The sequence below is a fragment of the Elephantulus edwardii genome, unplaced genomic scaffold, assembly GCF_000299155.1.
Source record: "Elephantulus edwardii isolate Elephantulus edwardi_28Jun2011 unplaced genomic scaffold, EleEdw1.0 scaffold00098, whole genome shotgun sequence".
Classification (NCBI taxonomy): Eukaryota; Metazoa; Chordata; class Mammalia; order Macroscelidea; family Macroscelididae; genus Elephantulus; species Elephantulus edwardii.
Window position 1 is genome coordinate 8,230,403 of NW_006399848.1, and position 18,108 is coordinate 8,248,510.

Below are 18,108 nucleotides of genomic sequence, written 5' to 3' on the forward strand. Positions count from 1 at the left end.
GACCCTCTATGAGATGGATTGATTCGTTGACTGGGGTAATCGGGATGGGTGTGTCAGAGGCGGTGCAGTTGGCGCAGGATAGAGCAGGGTTTAGGGCTGTTGTGCATCGGGTCGCTATGAGTCAGAAACGACTCGACGGCCCATAACAGCAACAACAACACATATATATTTATGTATATACTGTGAATACGTTATTTTTAAGTGCCATTGAATCAAGTACAACTCATAGAAATCCTGTAAACAAGAGATCTGCACCCTGTTATTCTATGCCATCCTTAATCATTTCTCACATATGTAGTCGCATTGCTGTAGTGTGTCAATGCATCTTGTTGAGGGTAATCTTCTCTCACTGACCCTCCATATTTCCAAGTGTGATGTCCCTTTCCAAAGAAGAACCTCTCCTAGTATCATTTCCAAAGTTTGTGAGATGAAGCTTTGTTGTCTTTGCCTCCAAAGAGCACTCTGGCAGCACGTTTTCTAAGTCTAACTGTTCTTTTGTCAGTCCATGGAGTATTCTGTACTCTTTTCCAACATCATAGCCCAAAGGCATCAATTAATCTTCTCTCGTCCTTATTCATTGTCTATCTCTCAGATACTTAGCAATGATGAAAAAGAGTGGCCTGGAGCAGGCACACCTTAGTTTTCAAACTGACTTAATTACTCTTTAGAAATTTGGAGAGTGACCTCATTACAGACTTTCCCCAGTGTAATACATGTTTTGATCTCCTCATTGCAGGTACTAAGGATGTTGATTGTGAATCTCCATAAGATAAAATCATTGACAATTTCAGTCATTTCTTCATTTTTACCTATTGGTTTTGTGAAGAGAATTTTTATTTTCTTAATATTAAAATGTAATTCATCTTGAAGGCTGTAGTCTTTGCTCTTCTGTAACAAGCACCTCATGTCCTCTGCACCTCATGTCCTCCTCACTTATTGCAAACAAGGTTGTGTCATCTTTGTATTACAGGTTGTTGATGAGTCTTTCTCCAATCCTGATACCATATTCTTTTTCATAGAATCCAGATTCTCAAGTGATTTGCTTAGTATGCAGATTGTATAAGTATGGGAAAAGGATACAACTCTGACTCACACCTTTCTTAATTTTAAGTCTTGTCTTTTTCCCCCCTTTATTCACACGCAGCTCCTTGGTTTAGGTATAAGTTTTGTATGAGCACAATTACATGGTCTGGGATTGCCACTCTTCTCAGTGCTAGCCATAATTTGTTAAGATCCACACAAATACCTTAAAAGTCAGCCTAAAAGTTGGCTTTTTAAAGGCCATTTAGCCTCTGGTCTCTAGCTGCTTTAACTGCAGACACATGGTCTTGAAAATTAGCATCAGCTGTGGCACCAGGATAAGTGAGTATTTCCCACAGTAAGCAGCAAGTCTTGAGGCCAGCAAGACTTGTGGTGGCAAGACTCTGGTGGTGGAGGAGACTGTAGATAGACAGTGACAAGGTGTGACCTGAGGTTTCTTGCAATTTTTCTGGCCACAGTTAAAGGTTTGGCTGCTGTTGGCAGATGCTTCAGGAGAAGCTGATTTATAATTTGCTGGATGCTGTTTGTTCAGAGACAAACCTCGCTGGATGATTTGGGTTTGATGGCTCACCTGAAACTGGAGTGTGGACCTATTGAAGAATTGTGCCATCAGCTATTGGGCTAAAGCCTGGACTTGTATTGTGACATATTCTTTGCCTCCCCAACTCTCCAACTTCCTTCCCTAATAAACCCCATTGTTGGTATCATAACTGCGAGTCAGCAATTAATAAAAATCTCTCACTGTTGGTGAGACTCTATTGGAACCATAATGGTGGGCTAGGACTCTTTGTCTGCTTTCTTCTCTGAGGTGGTGAGGGACTGTATCCTTCTTGCCCTTTCAGCGAGACACGCATGGCCCTGTGCCTCTATAGCCCATTTTTCACTTCTCTTTAGACAATTTGCACAGTCAGTAAAGCACAAATAGACACCCTTCTGGTATTTTCTGCTTTCAGCCTGGATCTATATGACATTAGTAATGAATCTCTGGTGCCAAGACCTCTTCTAAACCAGCTTGAACTTCTTTCAGTTCTCTATCAATGTATTTGTTCTAGCCATTTTTGGATGATCTTCAGCATTACTTTCCTTGTATGTGATAGTAGTGATGTTGTCTAATAATTTACACATTCTTTTGGGAATAGTTACAAAGATAAATCTTTCAAGTCACTTGGCTAGGCAGCTGTCCTCCAAATTTTCTGGCATAGACTGGTGAGCATGTTGAGTGTTACATCTGTTAATTGAAACACATCTGTTGGTATCACATCAATACCTGGGGCCTTATTTTTGTCAGTATTTTACCGTTGGCTCTTTATCATATGGAACTTCCTGAAGTATTTCTACATTGGTCAAGTCCTTTGGTAGAATGACTATTTCTTCCATCTTTTGATACTTCCTGAATCATTCAAGATTTTGCCATAGTATCTCTCAGCATTTCAACCTGAGACATGAATTTGTTTTTCAGTTCTCTCAACTTGAGAAACTCTGAGTGAGAATTTCCCTTTTGTGGTATTAAGGATTTTATGTTGAAAATAACTTCCCTATGCATTGACTTTGACTTTGTAATGTGAACGGGCAGAACTATGTGAATACTGTGTTTTAGCCTATCCTCGAGGAGATTGGTTAGTCTTGCCACTAAATTGAGCAGATTAAATAACAGATTTTGAGAGTTTATCATCAGCAAAGAAGAAGGAAGAGAAAGCAGTGCACCCTTAAGGGCCAGAGACTCTTGCAACAGCCAGACCTACAGGAGAGCAAGCAGCAACCAATACAGAGAACCAGAGACCTGTCATGAGATGGAGCTAACTTTGGTACTGCTACCCCATAGAACCAAAGCTTTGAGCCGTTGGATGACTTGGATAACAATGATAATAATTAGCAGAACTAAGAGCTTTTTAACACTGGTCTGAAGCCACAAGGCTCAAGGCTGAGGTGTTTGTAAACACATTTCGCTGGCTGCACTGATTGTATAATACTGCCAACCTGAATTACAATCTTTTTTGACTTCCCTAATATGGTTCTGTGTGGTCTGTGAGCTATCACAATCAATTTCAGACCCACTAGAGCAGTAAGATTGGTATTGAGGTGAGTAGAAAGAGGTGTAGGAGTGTGGGAGACATGTCTGACCTCATGAGAATTGGTTTGTGTTGTGGCTGTTGTTGATGGGGACAGTTTCCCCTTGTGGAATTAGTGGAGGTTATATATTGGTGTCCATATGCCACTCTTGCTGTTTTTTACACCTTTTTATTCTCCAAATCTCTGCACCATTTTGTTATAATACTTTACTATGTCTTCTCATACTGCCCTTTGAGGTACTCTGTTCAGCACTTTTAGTTCAGCATCTCTTCCTTTTGTTTTGGCTTCTTGATGCTCTAGAGTAATATTCAGAGTCCCTTCTGACATCCTTCTTTGTTTTTTTTCTTTCTCCGCTGTTTTTATAACAAACTTTTGCCTCTTTATGGATAATATCCCTGATGTCATCCCACAACTTACCTAGTCATTGATCATTAATCAAATCTGTTCTCAAGATGACTTAAATTCAGGTAGGACAGACTTAAGGGTGTATTTTAGTTCTTGCAGTTCTTTCTCTTTAACCTTAACTTGAGTTACACATTAGTAGTTTAATAGTCTATTCCACATTCAGCACCTGGCCTGCTTTTGGCTGTTAAATTGAGGATCTCCAACAATTCTGACCTCAGATGTAGTCAGTATGATTCCTCTGCAGCCCATTAGGAGAGGTCATGTGTAAAGCTGCAGTTAGTGTTTTTTAAAATAGATATTTGCAATGAAATAAATCATTGAGATCATTTCCTTTCTACCCTCATTTCTATCACCGAGTCCATGTTTTCCAGTTACCATTCTTTCTTCATTGATTCCATACTTTTCATTGAGACACTACTTATTAATACATTTTTATTGCACATTTGATCAATTTCAGACTGCAAACTTTTCTAAATCCTCAATTTCCTTCTCTTTGGCTTTAGCTCTTTGTACATATATTTGAATAATAGTTGTATTAACAGGTCTTCCTTGTGTGCATATGGATAGTATTCTTTTCCTCAGAACAGTACATTAAGATAGAACTTAAAATTGTCTTTTTAACTATGAATGCAGCACCATTATTCCTCAGACCATGATTGTCTGATTCAAAGTTGGTGATGCCAGTCCATCTCATCTCACTAATGCCTAGAATGTTAATCTTCATTCATTCCATTTAATTTTTGGATTTATACTTCATGTATTCCATATCCCAGTTATCAGAAGATATTTGCTGCTGTTTGTCCTCATTCTGATTGACTTCCAATCTACCACTAATAATATAATTATCCATGTTCCTCTGTTGTTCATAAGGTTTTCAGAGGCCAGTTATTTCAGATGACCAATCCAGCTTCTTAGTCTTTCTTAATCTGGAAGCTCTGCCCAAACCTGTCCACCATGGTTGACCTTTCTGGCTTTTGACATACTGCTGGCATATTTTCCAGCATCATAACAACCTACACGTTACCCTAATACAACAAACTGACAGACAAGTGAAAGACTAATAAGAGCAAATGATAAACAAGGAAGTATGTACACAGCTAAGCTATAAAGTAATTGTTGTTGTGTACCATAGATTTGGAACCGACCCATAGCTGGCCCCCTGGCCGGTTTTCAGAGGCAGTTAATTACATGGGTGGAGATAGCCCATCCTTCTCCCATGGAGCACCTGGTGTACTTGAACCTCATGCCTTTGGGATTGCAGCGCAGCTTCTTGCCATTAGGCCACCAGAGCTCCCTGTAAAGTAATTAACAACATGCAAATCATTCTCCAGTAACAAATTGAGAGATAAGTGTTGTACCTCTAACAGCAAATCAGGCATATGAATACTATGGTGCAGGACCCAGCTGTGGCCCCTGATAGCATGACAAGATTGGACCTCAGTGAGTGCTGGAGGCTTCCAGCTGAGGTCTACAGCCTGCACAGAGGGAGAATGTCCTAGATTAAGTCAGGACAATGGCTAGACTTGATCTTAACATGCAGGCGCTTGAAGGAAACTTCAGGCCATAACGGTAGGTGGAGTTGAAACTACTGTCTTCTGATACTGCTATCAGTATAGAGGTACATGTGTGTCTATTTATCTCATAAATATATATACATTATATATACATTATATATACATGTATATATCATAAATATATATACATGATAAACAACTTTATTGTTTTTACTAAAAGGTATCTGACCTCTCTTTTAAAATCTAGGAATTTAAATTCATGGAACAGTCTCGTTCCCCATCAGTTTCACCTAGTAAGCAGGCATCTTCAACTTCGTCAAAAGCAATGACCTTGTTTGAGCAGTACTGTAGTGGTGGGAATCCATTTGAAATTCAAGCCAACAACAAAGATGAAGAAACAGAAGATGTCCTGGCTTCTAATGGGGTATGTTGTGCTTTTTAAATATAATGTAGAACATGAACGAGAAGTTTTTTTAAAAGCATTCTGCCCAATGAGTAATTTACCAGATTCATTTATTCACCCACCATTTACCTTCTTACCATATTACTTGTATAAATATTGGCTTTATATGCCTTGTTGGCTTTATCCTCTTAAATGATAAAAGTTTGCCTTCATGTTTACTTTATGTTTTTTACTAGTTTACTAGAAAATAGGTCATCTGTACTTTTTTCTTAGCTCTAATGCTGGATAAGTAGGTTATTTCATTCCATGACCTTTTATCTGAAAGAGCCCATTTCCCTTATTTAGTTGAGTGACAGGGATGGTTTTATTAATTAGGGATACAGTGTTTTAACACCATTTATTAATATTTCAAGAAACTGTGTAAATGAGAGAAAATCAGAAGTAGCAGAAAGGATTTGAAAACATAAATGTATGTTACCTTTGTTGTTTATTAACTCTGTGGCTATTATTTTTTGTCATTATGTCTGATTATTTCCTATTTCATTTGCACCATATTTATAGTGACCATAACATAGCATAACACAGTTACCAGTGGGGTATTCTCACAGTATTTTGTTTTCCTCAGTGTATGATTTCTTCTGATGTTTCTAGATTTCAGCAGTACTTTCTCTCCCAGGTGTATGACCATGCAGCTCTAAAAGTGATGATGATGATGATGTTAGAGTAATACCCGTTTTGTTAAAAACAAACCTACCATTTTTGTCTTTGCTTTCAATTGATCCCTATATCCTGAACCTCCTTTTCTGTACTTGGATTGAATATCACCATAATTATTTAGGTAGAACATCTAGTATGCTTCTGTTGTATGTGTTTAACACTTCCAGAATGCTAGAATTATATACTAAACCATTTTTCAATTAATTAGAATATCACAAATAAGTCTGATGAATCCAGAAGGAGGAAAAATACTTTTTTCTTCTTTAAAACTATGTTTTCTTCTTTTAAAGCCTAATGGAATTTTTCTTACTGTATTTGACTCAGTTTTGGCAAACATTGTAGGTATTCTATTTGTATATTATTTCCTTTGACTTTCATTTGAACTAGTTAAAACAGGATGATGGAGAAGAGAATGGAAGGATATTTTAATTCTTAATGATATAACTTAGGCTAAAAACCCAAACCATTAAAAATTTCTTTTTATTTTTATCATCCAACTAAATATTTTTGAAATGACTTTTTGTTGCAATGTCAGTGGAAGTTTACAGGCCAGGTTGCTTTTTCCATTCAACTACTTACGCACATTTTGTTTTATGACATAAATGTGTTGTCATTAAGTAGTTGCAGTGCTCATCACACGTCTTCCCTAGTGATTCTCATTTCCATTTATCCTTCTGTCCTTTTCTGTTTTCTTACTTTTACTCCTGGGCAATGCTGCCCTCTTGACTGGTCTAGTTGATTGGTCTAAGAAGTAGGTATTTGTATTGTGTTGAAAGAACTCAAGACAGAGTGGCTCTTAAATGCTCTATCTTCTCTTCAGTATGAATCTGATGAACAAGAAAAGAGTGCCTATCAGGAATATGACAGTGACAGTGATGTCCCTGAGGAACTAAAGCGAGATTATGTGGATGAGCAAACAGGTGATGTTCCTATGAAAAGGTAATTGCTCTTAGATTGTATAGGATTTAACATTTTATGTTGTGCAATTAACATATCATGGGATTTCCTTGGAAGGCTTAAGAAGAAGCCAAAAATTTAAAAGCATTTTCCTCTCTGCTGGTTATTATGTGTCACAGAAGTCTTTATGTCTGAAAAGACATTCATTCCTGAAAGATTAAAATTGTAATATATTTCCTTGTATTTCATAAAAGTAACTTTTCAGCAGGGCTTTGAACCAATCAACTTATGGCCTACAAAGGAAAATCAGAACAGACTTATATACTTAGAAGTTTGGATGACGTGAAATGATAACTGGAATGGAAAAAAAAATTACAAATTTAATATCCATGGAATGAGAGATACAAAAGAGATGGTCAGTCATTTATTTCAGGAGCCTGAGGTGGGAGATGGGATTATTATCAGCACTCTGGAGAGTGACACACAGTGACAGTGGTGTAGTTAGCAGATAGACTCTTTTTTGGATGATTGCCATGAATAAGAGGGGAAGGAAAGACGAAAAATTAATAAATGGTTAAATGATTCTTATTAAGATAGGTGAAAGGAAAACAATATACAACAGAGGAATGAATAACAACAGATTTTGTAGGATTATAATTACTGTTATAAAACAAAATATGTAAGAATGAATGAATGAATAAAAAGCTAATACGCTTTTTAGACTGTCTCTGATCACAGTTTGAAAGAAAAATAGTTATTGTGCTGCGCTCACCTGCTAGGACACTGTTGTTTTCTGTGTTTATCATGAAATTTGGTTCCTATGTAATTCACATGCTGCCTTTGTTTTCTAAGACAAGAATATCTTTCTAGCACACAATGACCCCTAATTTTCCTAATTCTGATTATAATCTGGTACACCCACATTTTATAAGTTTGGGTCCATTTCACTTTTACTTTAGCAGCCATGACTGACCTGAAAAGAACTGCTATGAAGCCCTGTTTTCCAGGGAAAATAAAATAGTTACAGGAAGTAGTCTACTTAACCTAAGCTTTGATATCCTTTTACAAAACAGTTTATTTGACTGTAAGTTTAAATTGTTACTGTGCTTAATGGTATAGTACCTCTTCATAATATTTTTTTTTTACTGTGATTTGAGGGAACGTGTACACAATATATTAGTTTTTCATTCAATTATTCATACACATTTTGTTTTATAACATTAATTGCAATAGCCACAATATCTGATCATGCACTTAATCCTTACTGCCGTTCCCTTCACCTATCCTAAAAGCGTCTGTTATCTATTTGTTAAATTTTATTCTCTTGTCCCTCCCTCCTCATTCCCAGTAATTGTAAAAAATAATTCTATCTGTGTTGGCCTTTCTTTGACCTTTTTTTTTAAAAAATGTGTGTACCGTCAAATCAGATCTGACTGGTACAGAAGGCAGAACATCTGGTGGATTTGAACCATGCACCTCTGTGATTGCAGTGCAGCTCCTTGCCACCAGGCCACCAGAGCTCACCTTTCTTTGACTTTTTAAGTAGTAGTCTTATGCAGTATTTGTGACTCATTTCACTCAGCATAATGTCTCCCAGATTAATCCATGTTGTGCGATGTTTCGTATAGTCCGTTGCACTGAGGATCTTTGTCATTTTTGCTGACCCTCACCCTTTTCCTACATGATGTTCTTTTCCAAGGACTGGCCCTTCACAATAATGAACATAAAGTAAATGAAACCAGGTCTTGCCCTCCTTGCTGCTGAGGAGGACTGACAGCAATTCTTCCAAGACAGATTGATTTATTCTTTCAGAACTCCTTGGTATATTCTCTACTCTTTGCCAGAATCACAATTTCAGATATATCAGTTCTGCAATTTCAGAGGCATCGATTCTCTTTTGACCTGCCTGTCCAACTTCCACATTCCTATGAAGAAGTTGAAAAATATCATGGCCTAGGTCAGGCACATGTAAATCTTTAAAGTGGCATCTTCTCTTTAGCACTATAAAGAGATCCTTGGCAGCAGATTTGTCCAGTGTAATACATCTTTTGATTGACCACTACTTTCATCTTTGTCCCTTGGAGAGGCTAATAGATTCACACTGCTGACCTTTTAGTTGGTGGTGGTTGTTATGTGCCGTCATGTCACCTGTGACTCATAGTGACTCTGTGCACCCTATCATGAGCCAATCTCATTATCTATGACATACCTAATCTCATTTTTCCAGTCACTGTGTCAATCCATCTTATCCTGGGTCTTCTTCTCCTGCACTGTCCCTCCACCCTTCCAAGCATGATGTCCTTCTCCAAGGACAGCACCCTCCTGGTAGCTTGATAAATTGTGCACTTCACCACCATTTCGTTTCCTGTAAAGTCTTACTTCTCTTAAATGTATCATCTTTTCTCTTATTTCATTAGTATCTTCAAAACAAAACACAACAAAACAAAACACAACACCAGCCCACTATAGTTGAGTTATTTCCTCCTCATAGCAGTCCTCTATTTGGTTCCAGGGGCCCTAAGTCTTTGCTGAAGACTGTCTGTCTTTCTCCTACAGAGCACACGGGTGAATTTGAACTACTTAGATTTTGGCTGCCATCTTGGTTCATACCAGAATCTTCTCTGTGCTGGATTCTTGAATTAACTTTGTAACTTGACTCCTGTCTTCACTCTTTGATTTTCAAACCAGTCATACTTAAGCGTTTTGTTCCTTAGGTTAAAATAAAATCATAACAGTTTCCTAGTTTATGCACCATTGTGCATTCAAAATAGGATCATTGTCCTTATGTTTGAGTGCTTCTAATGATCCAGCCTTTACTTACTTTTTTTTCTCACCACTTTTCTTTTTTTTCTTTTTGGGGTTTGCTTATCCTACGTAATAGCCACAGTGAAGTCTCTATTTCTCTAAGCACACTCTCTTACCTCTCAACTTAGTGCTGCCTGGCCACTATGCATAGAATGTTACCTGTTCTTCCCCTGTAACTTTTGTTTTGCCCTTGAATCCATTGATGTCATTCTACACTCAAGATTCCCATCACCTTCATACTTAATAAATTTAGATTCTAAACAGTATTTTTTACGCGTCCAAGTTTCTGAATTAATTTACCTGTTATATTCTGTATGTGATTTTCCTAAAAAAAAATCTGTGTTTTAAAATATTACAACTTCATATATATATATATATATATATTTTACAGCTTCTTTTGTAGTGTTAATGGTTTATAATGCATTAAAATAAAGGAAATATAGTGCTCTCTTTCTTTGCTTACTTACTTTTCTTCATCCTTGGCCTGTAAGCTCTGTCAGGACAAAAGGATAATCTCTGTCTCCTGTGTGAGTCAGAGTCAGATTTTCAGTTCATAATTACTGAGTGAAATAGAGAGCCTACGCCTAATTAATTTACTACTTGACTTCTCTAATTGCAACTCTTTTTTATGTTTCCAAATCAAGTGTTTCTCGGGAGACTCTAAAGAGCAGGAAGAAGTCTGATTACAGCCTAAATAAAGTGAATGCACCCATCTTAACAAATACTACATTGAATGTAATACGTCTTGTTGGTAAGTAGATAATGTCTTTTTTTAAAAAAAAATACACACATACACGTTAAATTAATTTACTTTGCTTATTAAATGTTTTTTACTCATGTTTTTATGGTAAACTCCAATGCCGTCTGCAATGAAAGTGTGAAGATTGTCTTATGTCAGTATTTTTTTATCTTAAGTATTGCAAACAGTATTATTCCAATATTATGTTTTGGTCATTCCATTTCCTTGTTTTCGGTTAACTACTTCCTAAGTTTTCCAATTTTTCTAAAATGTTAAGATTAATTGAAATGTAATTTCTCTAAGTGAAGACATACGTGTAAAATATCCATAGTATACTTTCTGCATTTACACAATAGTTTTGTAGATAATTGTTTCATTGATCTTTACAATCTTCTTGTCAGGTAGGCAGAACAAGTATTGATTCTCTGGCATTTTCAGACGTAAATGGTTTAGAAGCTAAATGCGCACATCATAGAAAGGATTTTTCTTATTACAGATAAGACCTTTATTGATGATTTTGTTGAAATAACACTTTGAATTTTCAGGTTTGAGGATAATATGAATATTTTATGTCACTATTTTGACATTTTCATACTATCTCAGCCTTTATATCTCACAAATAGTTTTGCATATTTGACATGTAAGTTACAGGGATGTCTTCTTAAGTTAATTAAGTCTTCTATTCCAGTCAAGAAGTTTAGTGGTTCCCTATAAAAGTCACTATATTCTACTTATGAGGATGACATTTACCTGTTTCCTAAGTTAATTACTCTTAGTCATGACTAAATGTCTGTGTTTTTAAAGATAATTTCTGAATTCCACTTATGACTAGATAATGTATAATAAAAAGCTTTGTAGGAGTTTCTTTTTCTTTAGAAAAAATAATAATGGATTAAGTGGAGGAGAAAAAGTGTACATTTCTTTTGTGTGTGTGTTACAATGTCATTTGTTAAAAGTGTATATTTCTATGACACATTGAAGAGAAGACATACTGCTAAAAGCTATTTAATGGCTTATTATTTGAGTACCAACTGAACTTGGTATTATGAATTACTCTAGAATTTACAGAATCAGAATTAGAAAGTTGTTGAGAGGTCATTTGGTATCAAATTCATTGCTGTTGAGCAATATTTTATACAAATTACTGTAGAAGCAACAGACCCACATCATTCTCCTAAGGAGATTGTGATGGTTTTGAGCCAGCATTCAATTAGCAAATTAACACTTTAACACCTATGCCATCAAGACTCCCTTTCATTTAGTATAAATGCAAAAATAAAAACCTTTCAGGCTTATTACCATCCAATTAGAACTGACAGCTAGCTAGCCTTCCAGTGGATTTTTGGAAGCTTGGAGATTGCCAGACTTGCCCTACATGCAGAGGCTAATGCCTTCAAACCACGAGTGAAGTCTGCAGCTCAGCTTTTGGGTTAACAGCACAACTCTGTATGGACTTCACCATCAGAATTCCCTGCTTTTCATAGACGTTCCAACAAATAAGCATCTTTTCCCAAAATGCCCCTAATCTGTGGTAGCTTTTGCTTCATGACCCACGGTCACTAGAAGGAAGCATATTATCTCACAAAGTTATTCATTCTACTATTAGACTGACATAACTAGTGGAAATATCTTCTTTATGATAACCTAAAAATCTCACTATGTATCTTATTCTTTTAGTCTTAATTCTCTTTTTGATTAAAGGAGAACAAATCTATATATTTTTCTCTTAAACTTATATATATTCAGTGCTCCATTATATGGTAGCTATTACATGTCCTTTCCTTCCATCAGACTCTTAAATGTCTTTTTTAGCTTTCTGGACTCACTCTAGTTTTCAGTGTTTGGCACACTCTAGAATGTAGCCAGATTTTGATGATGAAACAAACAGCCTGAATAATCAGTGACATTCCACAACCAGGGATTATCTTTCATGCGTTACTCCTAATTGTAGCCCCTAATTGTTCCCCATGTCTTCTAGAATATGAGGAAAAAGAGCAAGAGCTAAATATATTGTTCTTATATACCATTGAGTTGGAACCAACTCATAGCTGACTGTCTAGTTGATTTTCAAAAGCAGTAAATCTAATGGGAGGAGATTGACCATCTTTCTGAAGCATAGAAGCTGATAGATTCGAACTGTGTATCTCTGAGTTGGCAGTGCAGTCCCTTACTACTAAGCTACCACAGCTCCCTCTAAACATGCTATAACCCATAAAACTCAGCTCTGGTGTTGTTCTTGTTGTGTGCCATCAAGTTGGAACTGACTCATAACTGATTGTCCAGTGCATTTTTAGAGGTTGTAAATCACATGAGGGGAGATTGACCATCTTTCTTCCATGGAAGAGCTAGCAGATTTGAACTGCTTACTTTTGAATTAGCTGACCAGTTTCTTACCCCTAAGCCATCAGAGCTCCCTCAGTTCAGGTGTGGTGGTGGTGTGTGCTGCTGAGTCAGAACAGACCCATTGCTGACCCTCCAGCAGGTTTTCAGAGGCAGTAAATTGCATGACAGAAGATAAATTGCACAAGAAGAGATTGTCCATCCTTCTCTTGACTTGCAGTTGGTAGAGTCATAGCTTTGGATAGCAGCACATTTTCTTAACACTAGATCATCAGAGCTCCTGCAGCTCTGGTGGTGATGGTGGTGGTGTGTGCCACTGAGTCAGAACCAACTCATAGTGACCCTCCAGCAGGTTTTCAGAGACGATTAATAGCACAGGAAGAGATTACTCATCCTTCTCCCACGGAGCAGCTAATGGATTCAAACCCCCTGCTTTTGTGATTACAACCCAACTTCTTACCAGTAGGCCACCAGAGTTAAAGTTTTTATTTCATTTGCTGTTTTCCTGACAGTATTGACAGAATGAAAGAGAGATATATTTTCCTTCAGGAGGGTACTACAAGTCACAGAGTAGAGGAGAAGAAATGGGAGTTACATAATTGGGAAAAAATAATATTACCTACCACGTATTAGTGATGATATTTTTTCACTTAAATAAAAAGGAATTAGAAGTGACAATATGTTTTACTCTGAAAGACATTTATTTGCTAGAATCAAATCAAAACTAATGCTAGGTTAAAACAAACATTGAAGATTAAAAATTACCTTTTTGTTCAATTAACTATAAACATTAAATATGATTCTTATAGGAATAACAAAATCAAGAAATAATAATGTCTTTTATTCTTATCGTCTAACAAAAGAATACTTGCCTTTATGGTTTGGTAATAGTATGCTTCTTGTGCTAAATTCAGAAGATATTTCCACCAACCAGATTCTCATCTAAATATTAATTCTGTACTAGCTGGACATTGGTTTCTTACAGTGAATTTGTAGAGATTGAGAAACTACTTGTAGAGATTGAGAAACTACTCAGAGATCCTTGGTTTACAACTTTCCTGAATCAGGGCACAACTCAGTGGAGATGGTTTTAAGTTCAGCATTCTCTACCACCAAATGTGGAGTTACACTTAGGAAACGTGGTGGTTATGACAATGTTTTCTTTTTTCCCCCTTCTTATTTTGGACTGGGATTATATGTAGCTGTTATATGAGCATATTTTTATGCCTATTACTCTCTCTCTCTGGGATGTTTTTATATTCATAAACATAAATAGAACTTTAAGAGAATCACTCACTCAGGGGTATCCAGATAGTAAACGCACTTTTCTGTTCCCTGTTGTTATTGCATAAATGTGTTGGAAGATTAGAAATGGGCAGAGATAATATCTCTTTATACAAAACAAGAATAGCAGTTGTATAAATAAAATAGATTACTTTTTGGTACGTGGGAAGATGAAGGGACTGTGTAATTTTTTAGCAGTTGAGAGACAAACTGGAGAACATTGCAGATATATTCAAAATGCCTTTTTCAAGTGGCATTTACTTGGCTCACAATTAGGAGAACTAAAACGAGTGTTTTTGGAGTTTCCCAGCTGCGGGTGGTACCTGCGTCTTTTAAGAAGAAGAACCTTTCTACAAGGGCAGAGGACTTTTCAGAATACTTGTTTGTAACAAGAAATTCCTGCCATAAACTACTAGTTCTTGCAGAGGCTAGAAATGGGTGGTTCTTCCAGGTTGCTTTGAATTGGAATAGACTCAGTGACAGGGATTTGGTTTTAGTGTCATATCACTGAAAAGACTTGAGGTTCAAATCTAGTTCTCTTGAAGGCAGCTCTCACTTGGGCAGGTCTGGTAAGCCTGAGGAACAGGATATGGATCGCCAAAGCTCCATGCTTATGAAAACAAATTGCCAATTGTTATTTAGCAACTGAAAAACAAAACCACTCCAGCATATGCATCAACATTTAGAATGAAACTAGAAAAATAAATCTAAAGGCTATTTGCGCTTAGTGTGGCTAAGATACAACTTGCTATAATGGAGAAAGCAACTGGTTGAAGGGTAGCAGGTTTGACTCTTTCATTCTTTTAATTAGAAAATTAATATTACTACTTTTTCATGAAATCCAAAATCCTTCACTCTTTTAGCTAGAACATTTATATTATCATGATCTTAAAAGTAGTTCTTAGCAAAAAATTTGTCACAGAATTTTGAGACCCATTCAATGAGGGGGGAAAAAGTAGTTCTCCATCTATTAGGGTATCAATGCCTATTGGTCTAGTGATGAGGATTTTTGTTTTCTTGATGTTGAGATATGATCTATATTGAAGGCTGTAGTGCTTGATCTTTTTCAGTAAGTACTTCATGCTTTCTTTACATTCTGTAAGCAAGGTTTGTCATTTGCATAATGCAGGTTGTTGTTCAGTCTTCCTCCAATCCTGATGTCACATTCTTCTTCATATAGTCCAGCTTCTTAAGTTACCTAATAATTTACATAACACCTTGTAGCTATTATTATTAAATCTGGTTGTTTGCCTTTGTTGCATATATCATGACTATGATTATTTTAGAACAGTGTGGTTTCTTACACTCTTTTTATGTGCTCTGCTAGCACTTTATTAATTTCATCATGAGTTTTCCATCATTTTCTATTTATAGATGAATAAATAGAAGTAAGAGAGACAAATGTTTTGTTAAAGAGCTAGTAAGGGATAGAACCCAGACTGATGTTTATGCTGGTAATCTGATAACTCCTATGCTTTATAAACAATAGAAGTCAAAAGCATGAAACCTTATTCTTTGACAAAGCTAAGTATTCAGTTCAGAAAGGTGGTGGTTATTGTTATGTGCTGTTTCTACATGGAACTGACCAGTAGCAGACCCTCCAATTGAGTTTTCAGAGGCATTACCCATCTTCCTCCTATAGAACAGCTGGTAGATTTGAACCACATACCTTCAGATTGGTAGCACAGCTCCTTACCACTAAGCCAAGTATGACTCATAGCAACCATATGAACAACGGCTCTGAACTCTGTCCTATTCTGTGCCATCCTCATGATCTCTGACAAACTTTAGGCCCTTGCTGTGGTCACTGTGCTAATCCACCTGGTTGGAGACCTTCCTCTCTTTTGCCATCGCTGTACCTTCTGAAGCATAATGTCCCTCTTCAATGAACAGCCTGTCCTAGCAACATGCCTCGAGTATGTGAGATAAATTTTTATCTCTTTACTTCCAAGGAACACTCTGGCTGCACCTTCTCCAAGACCTCTGATCTTTTGGCAGTCCAGGGATATTCAGTACTCTTCTCCAACACCACAGTGCAAAATCATCCATTCTTCTGTCATCCTTATTCATTGTCCAGCTTTCAGATACCTAACAAGTGATTGAAAAGACCATGGCCTGAATCAAGTGTACCTAGGTCCTCATTAACATCAGTGCTCCTCAATAATTTGGAAAAGTCCCTGGCTGCAGACATTTTCAGTGCAATACACCTCTTAAATTCCTGACTGCTGGTCCCAAGTGTATTGATTATGGTTCCATGTAAGATGAAGTCATTGACAGTTTCAATCTTTTCTCCATATGTCATGATTTTGCTTATAGGTTCAATGGTGAGAAATTTTATTATCTGGATGTTAAGATACATTTTATATTGAAGTTTGTAATCTCATCTTCTGTAGCAATTTACTTGGAGCTTGGATAGAAGATCAAAGCCACCAGAGCTCCTTATAAACTAGGTTAGAAGCAGGATAATCCCTACAGTTGATAATTTAGTAAAAGACGCCTTTCCTGGTCATCTGAACTGTATTTTGGTAACTTCTCTTTCCTAAGCATGTCTTGTCATCCATTCACTCTGCTCTCTGAAGGGAAATCTGGGGAGGGCAGGAGGGAATGGGCACTTAGGGTCTATCGTAACTATACCTGGAACCACTGACAAAATTTTTAACCTAGGTAGGCAATTTTAGAAGTGCTTTCATATTTTATCAGGGTATTTAATTGCTTTCCCCTGGACCCAACTTTTCTTTTTATTTTCACACCCTTAGCAGTAAAGGGACATCATTCTTGGAAAGGTGGAGAGTTAGTGAAAGAGATAAAGACCCTCAATAAAATGAATTGACAGTGATTGTAGCAATGGGCTCAAGTATGTATGAGATGATAAGGATGGTGTAGAATAGGACAGAGTTCAAATCTGTTGTTCAGAGGGTAGCTATGAGTCATACTTGACTTGGTAACAAGTAGTAACAATAACAACAACAACATTGGAAAGAAGTTGGCAATTTCTTCCTGTTTACGACCTTCGTAAATCCGCAGGAGTGGTCGGCTTTGAGTTGGTTCCAACTCAAAAGAATTGAGTGAGGGAGGTGATTTTCTCATGTGTTTGGTGACTTTTTATTATCTATTCACATTCTCACCACTCGGCCAATTGGCAGAGTCATCATAGAGAAGAGACTGGGATTGTTTACAGCTTTAGTTTGCTTGGCTCTATAATCAGCACTCTTGATACCAGTAGCCAGGGAATCAAAAGACGAATTGCGTTGAGAAAGTCGGCTGGTAGGGACCTCTCCAGAGTCCTGAGGAACAGTGTTGTCAGTCAAAAGACTAAGATACTGATCCAGGACATGGTCTTTGCAATTACTTGCTATACATCAGAGAGCTGAACTAAGGATGACAGGAAAAGAATTTATGCCATTGAGTTGTGGTTCTGGAGAAAAGCACTCAGCATATCAACCTAAACTCATTGCCCCCTTAGGTTCCTCTCTGATCTTTCAAGATGCTGTTGTCAGTTTGATTCCATATAGACCCTGTTCATCAGCTTCTTACTGTATACTGATTGCTAGTACAGAGATTGGTAAACTTGTGGTTTATGAGTCAGGCTGGCGGCTTATCTTCACAAAGAAAATGTAACTATTTGGCCATGCTTGCTTATTTACATATTGTGATTGCTTTTTTACTAACATCATTAGAATTAAGCAGACGAAACAGACCTAGAGAACTGACAGAGGTGTTATGGCGTACAGAACCAAAATTCTCTATTGTCTGGTCTTCTGCAGAAGAGGCCTACCAACCTCTATTGGTCTAGAAATCGTTTGGAAGTTCTTATGTTTGGGTGATGAGCCTTATCTTCCTGTCCTTTTAATGCCCCTTTCGTCATTAATATAGGCTTTTAAAAAAAAGTTATC

At 37.0% G+C, this 18,108-nt stretch overlaps 1 protein-coding gene across 1 annotated transcript in view; it reads left to right on the plus strand.

Annotated features, from left to right (window-relative positions):
- Nucleotides 1–18,108, plus strand: part of CCDC132 (coiled-coil domain containing 132) — a 125,685-nt gene that overhangs the window by 78,293 nt on the left and 29,284 nt on the right. Inside the window, exons 18-20 of the mRNA XM_006891472.1 lie at nucleotides 5,278–5,454; nucleotides 6,971–7,089; nucleotides 10,497–10,603. Coding sequence (XP_006891534.1) covers nucleotides 5,278–5,454; nucleotides 6,971–7,089; nucleotides 10,497–10,603 — 403 coding nt within the window. The remainder of the gene's footprint in view (nucleotides 1–5,277; nucleotides 5,455–6,970; nucleotides 7,090–10,496; nucleotides 10,604–18,108) is intronic.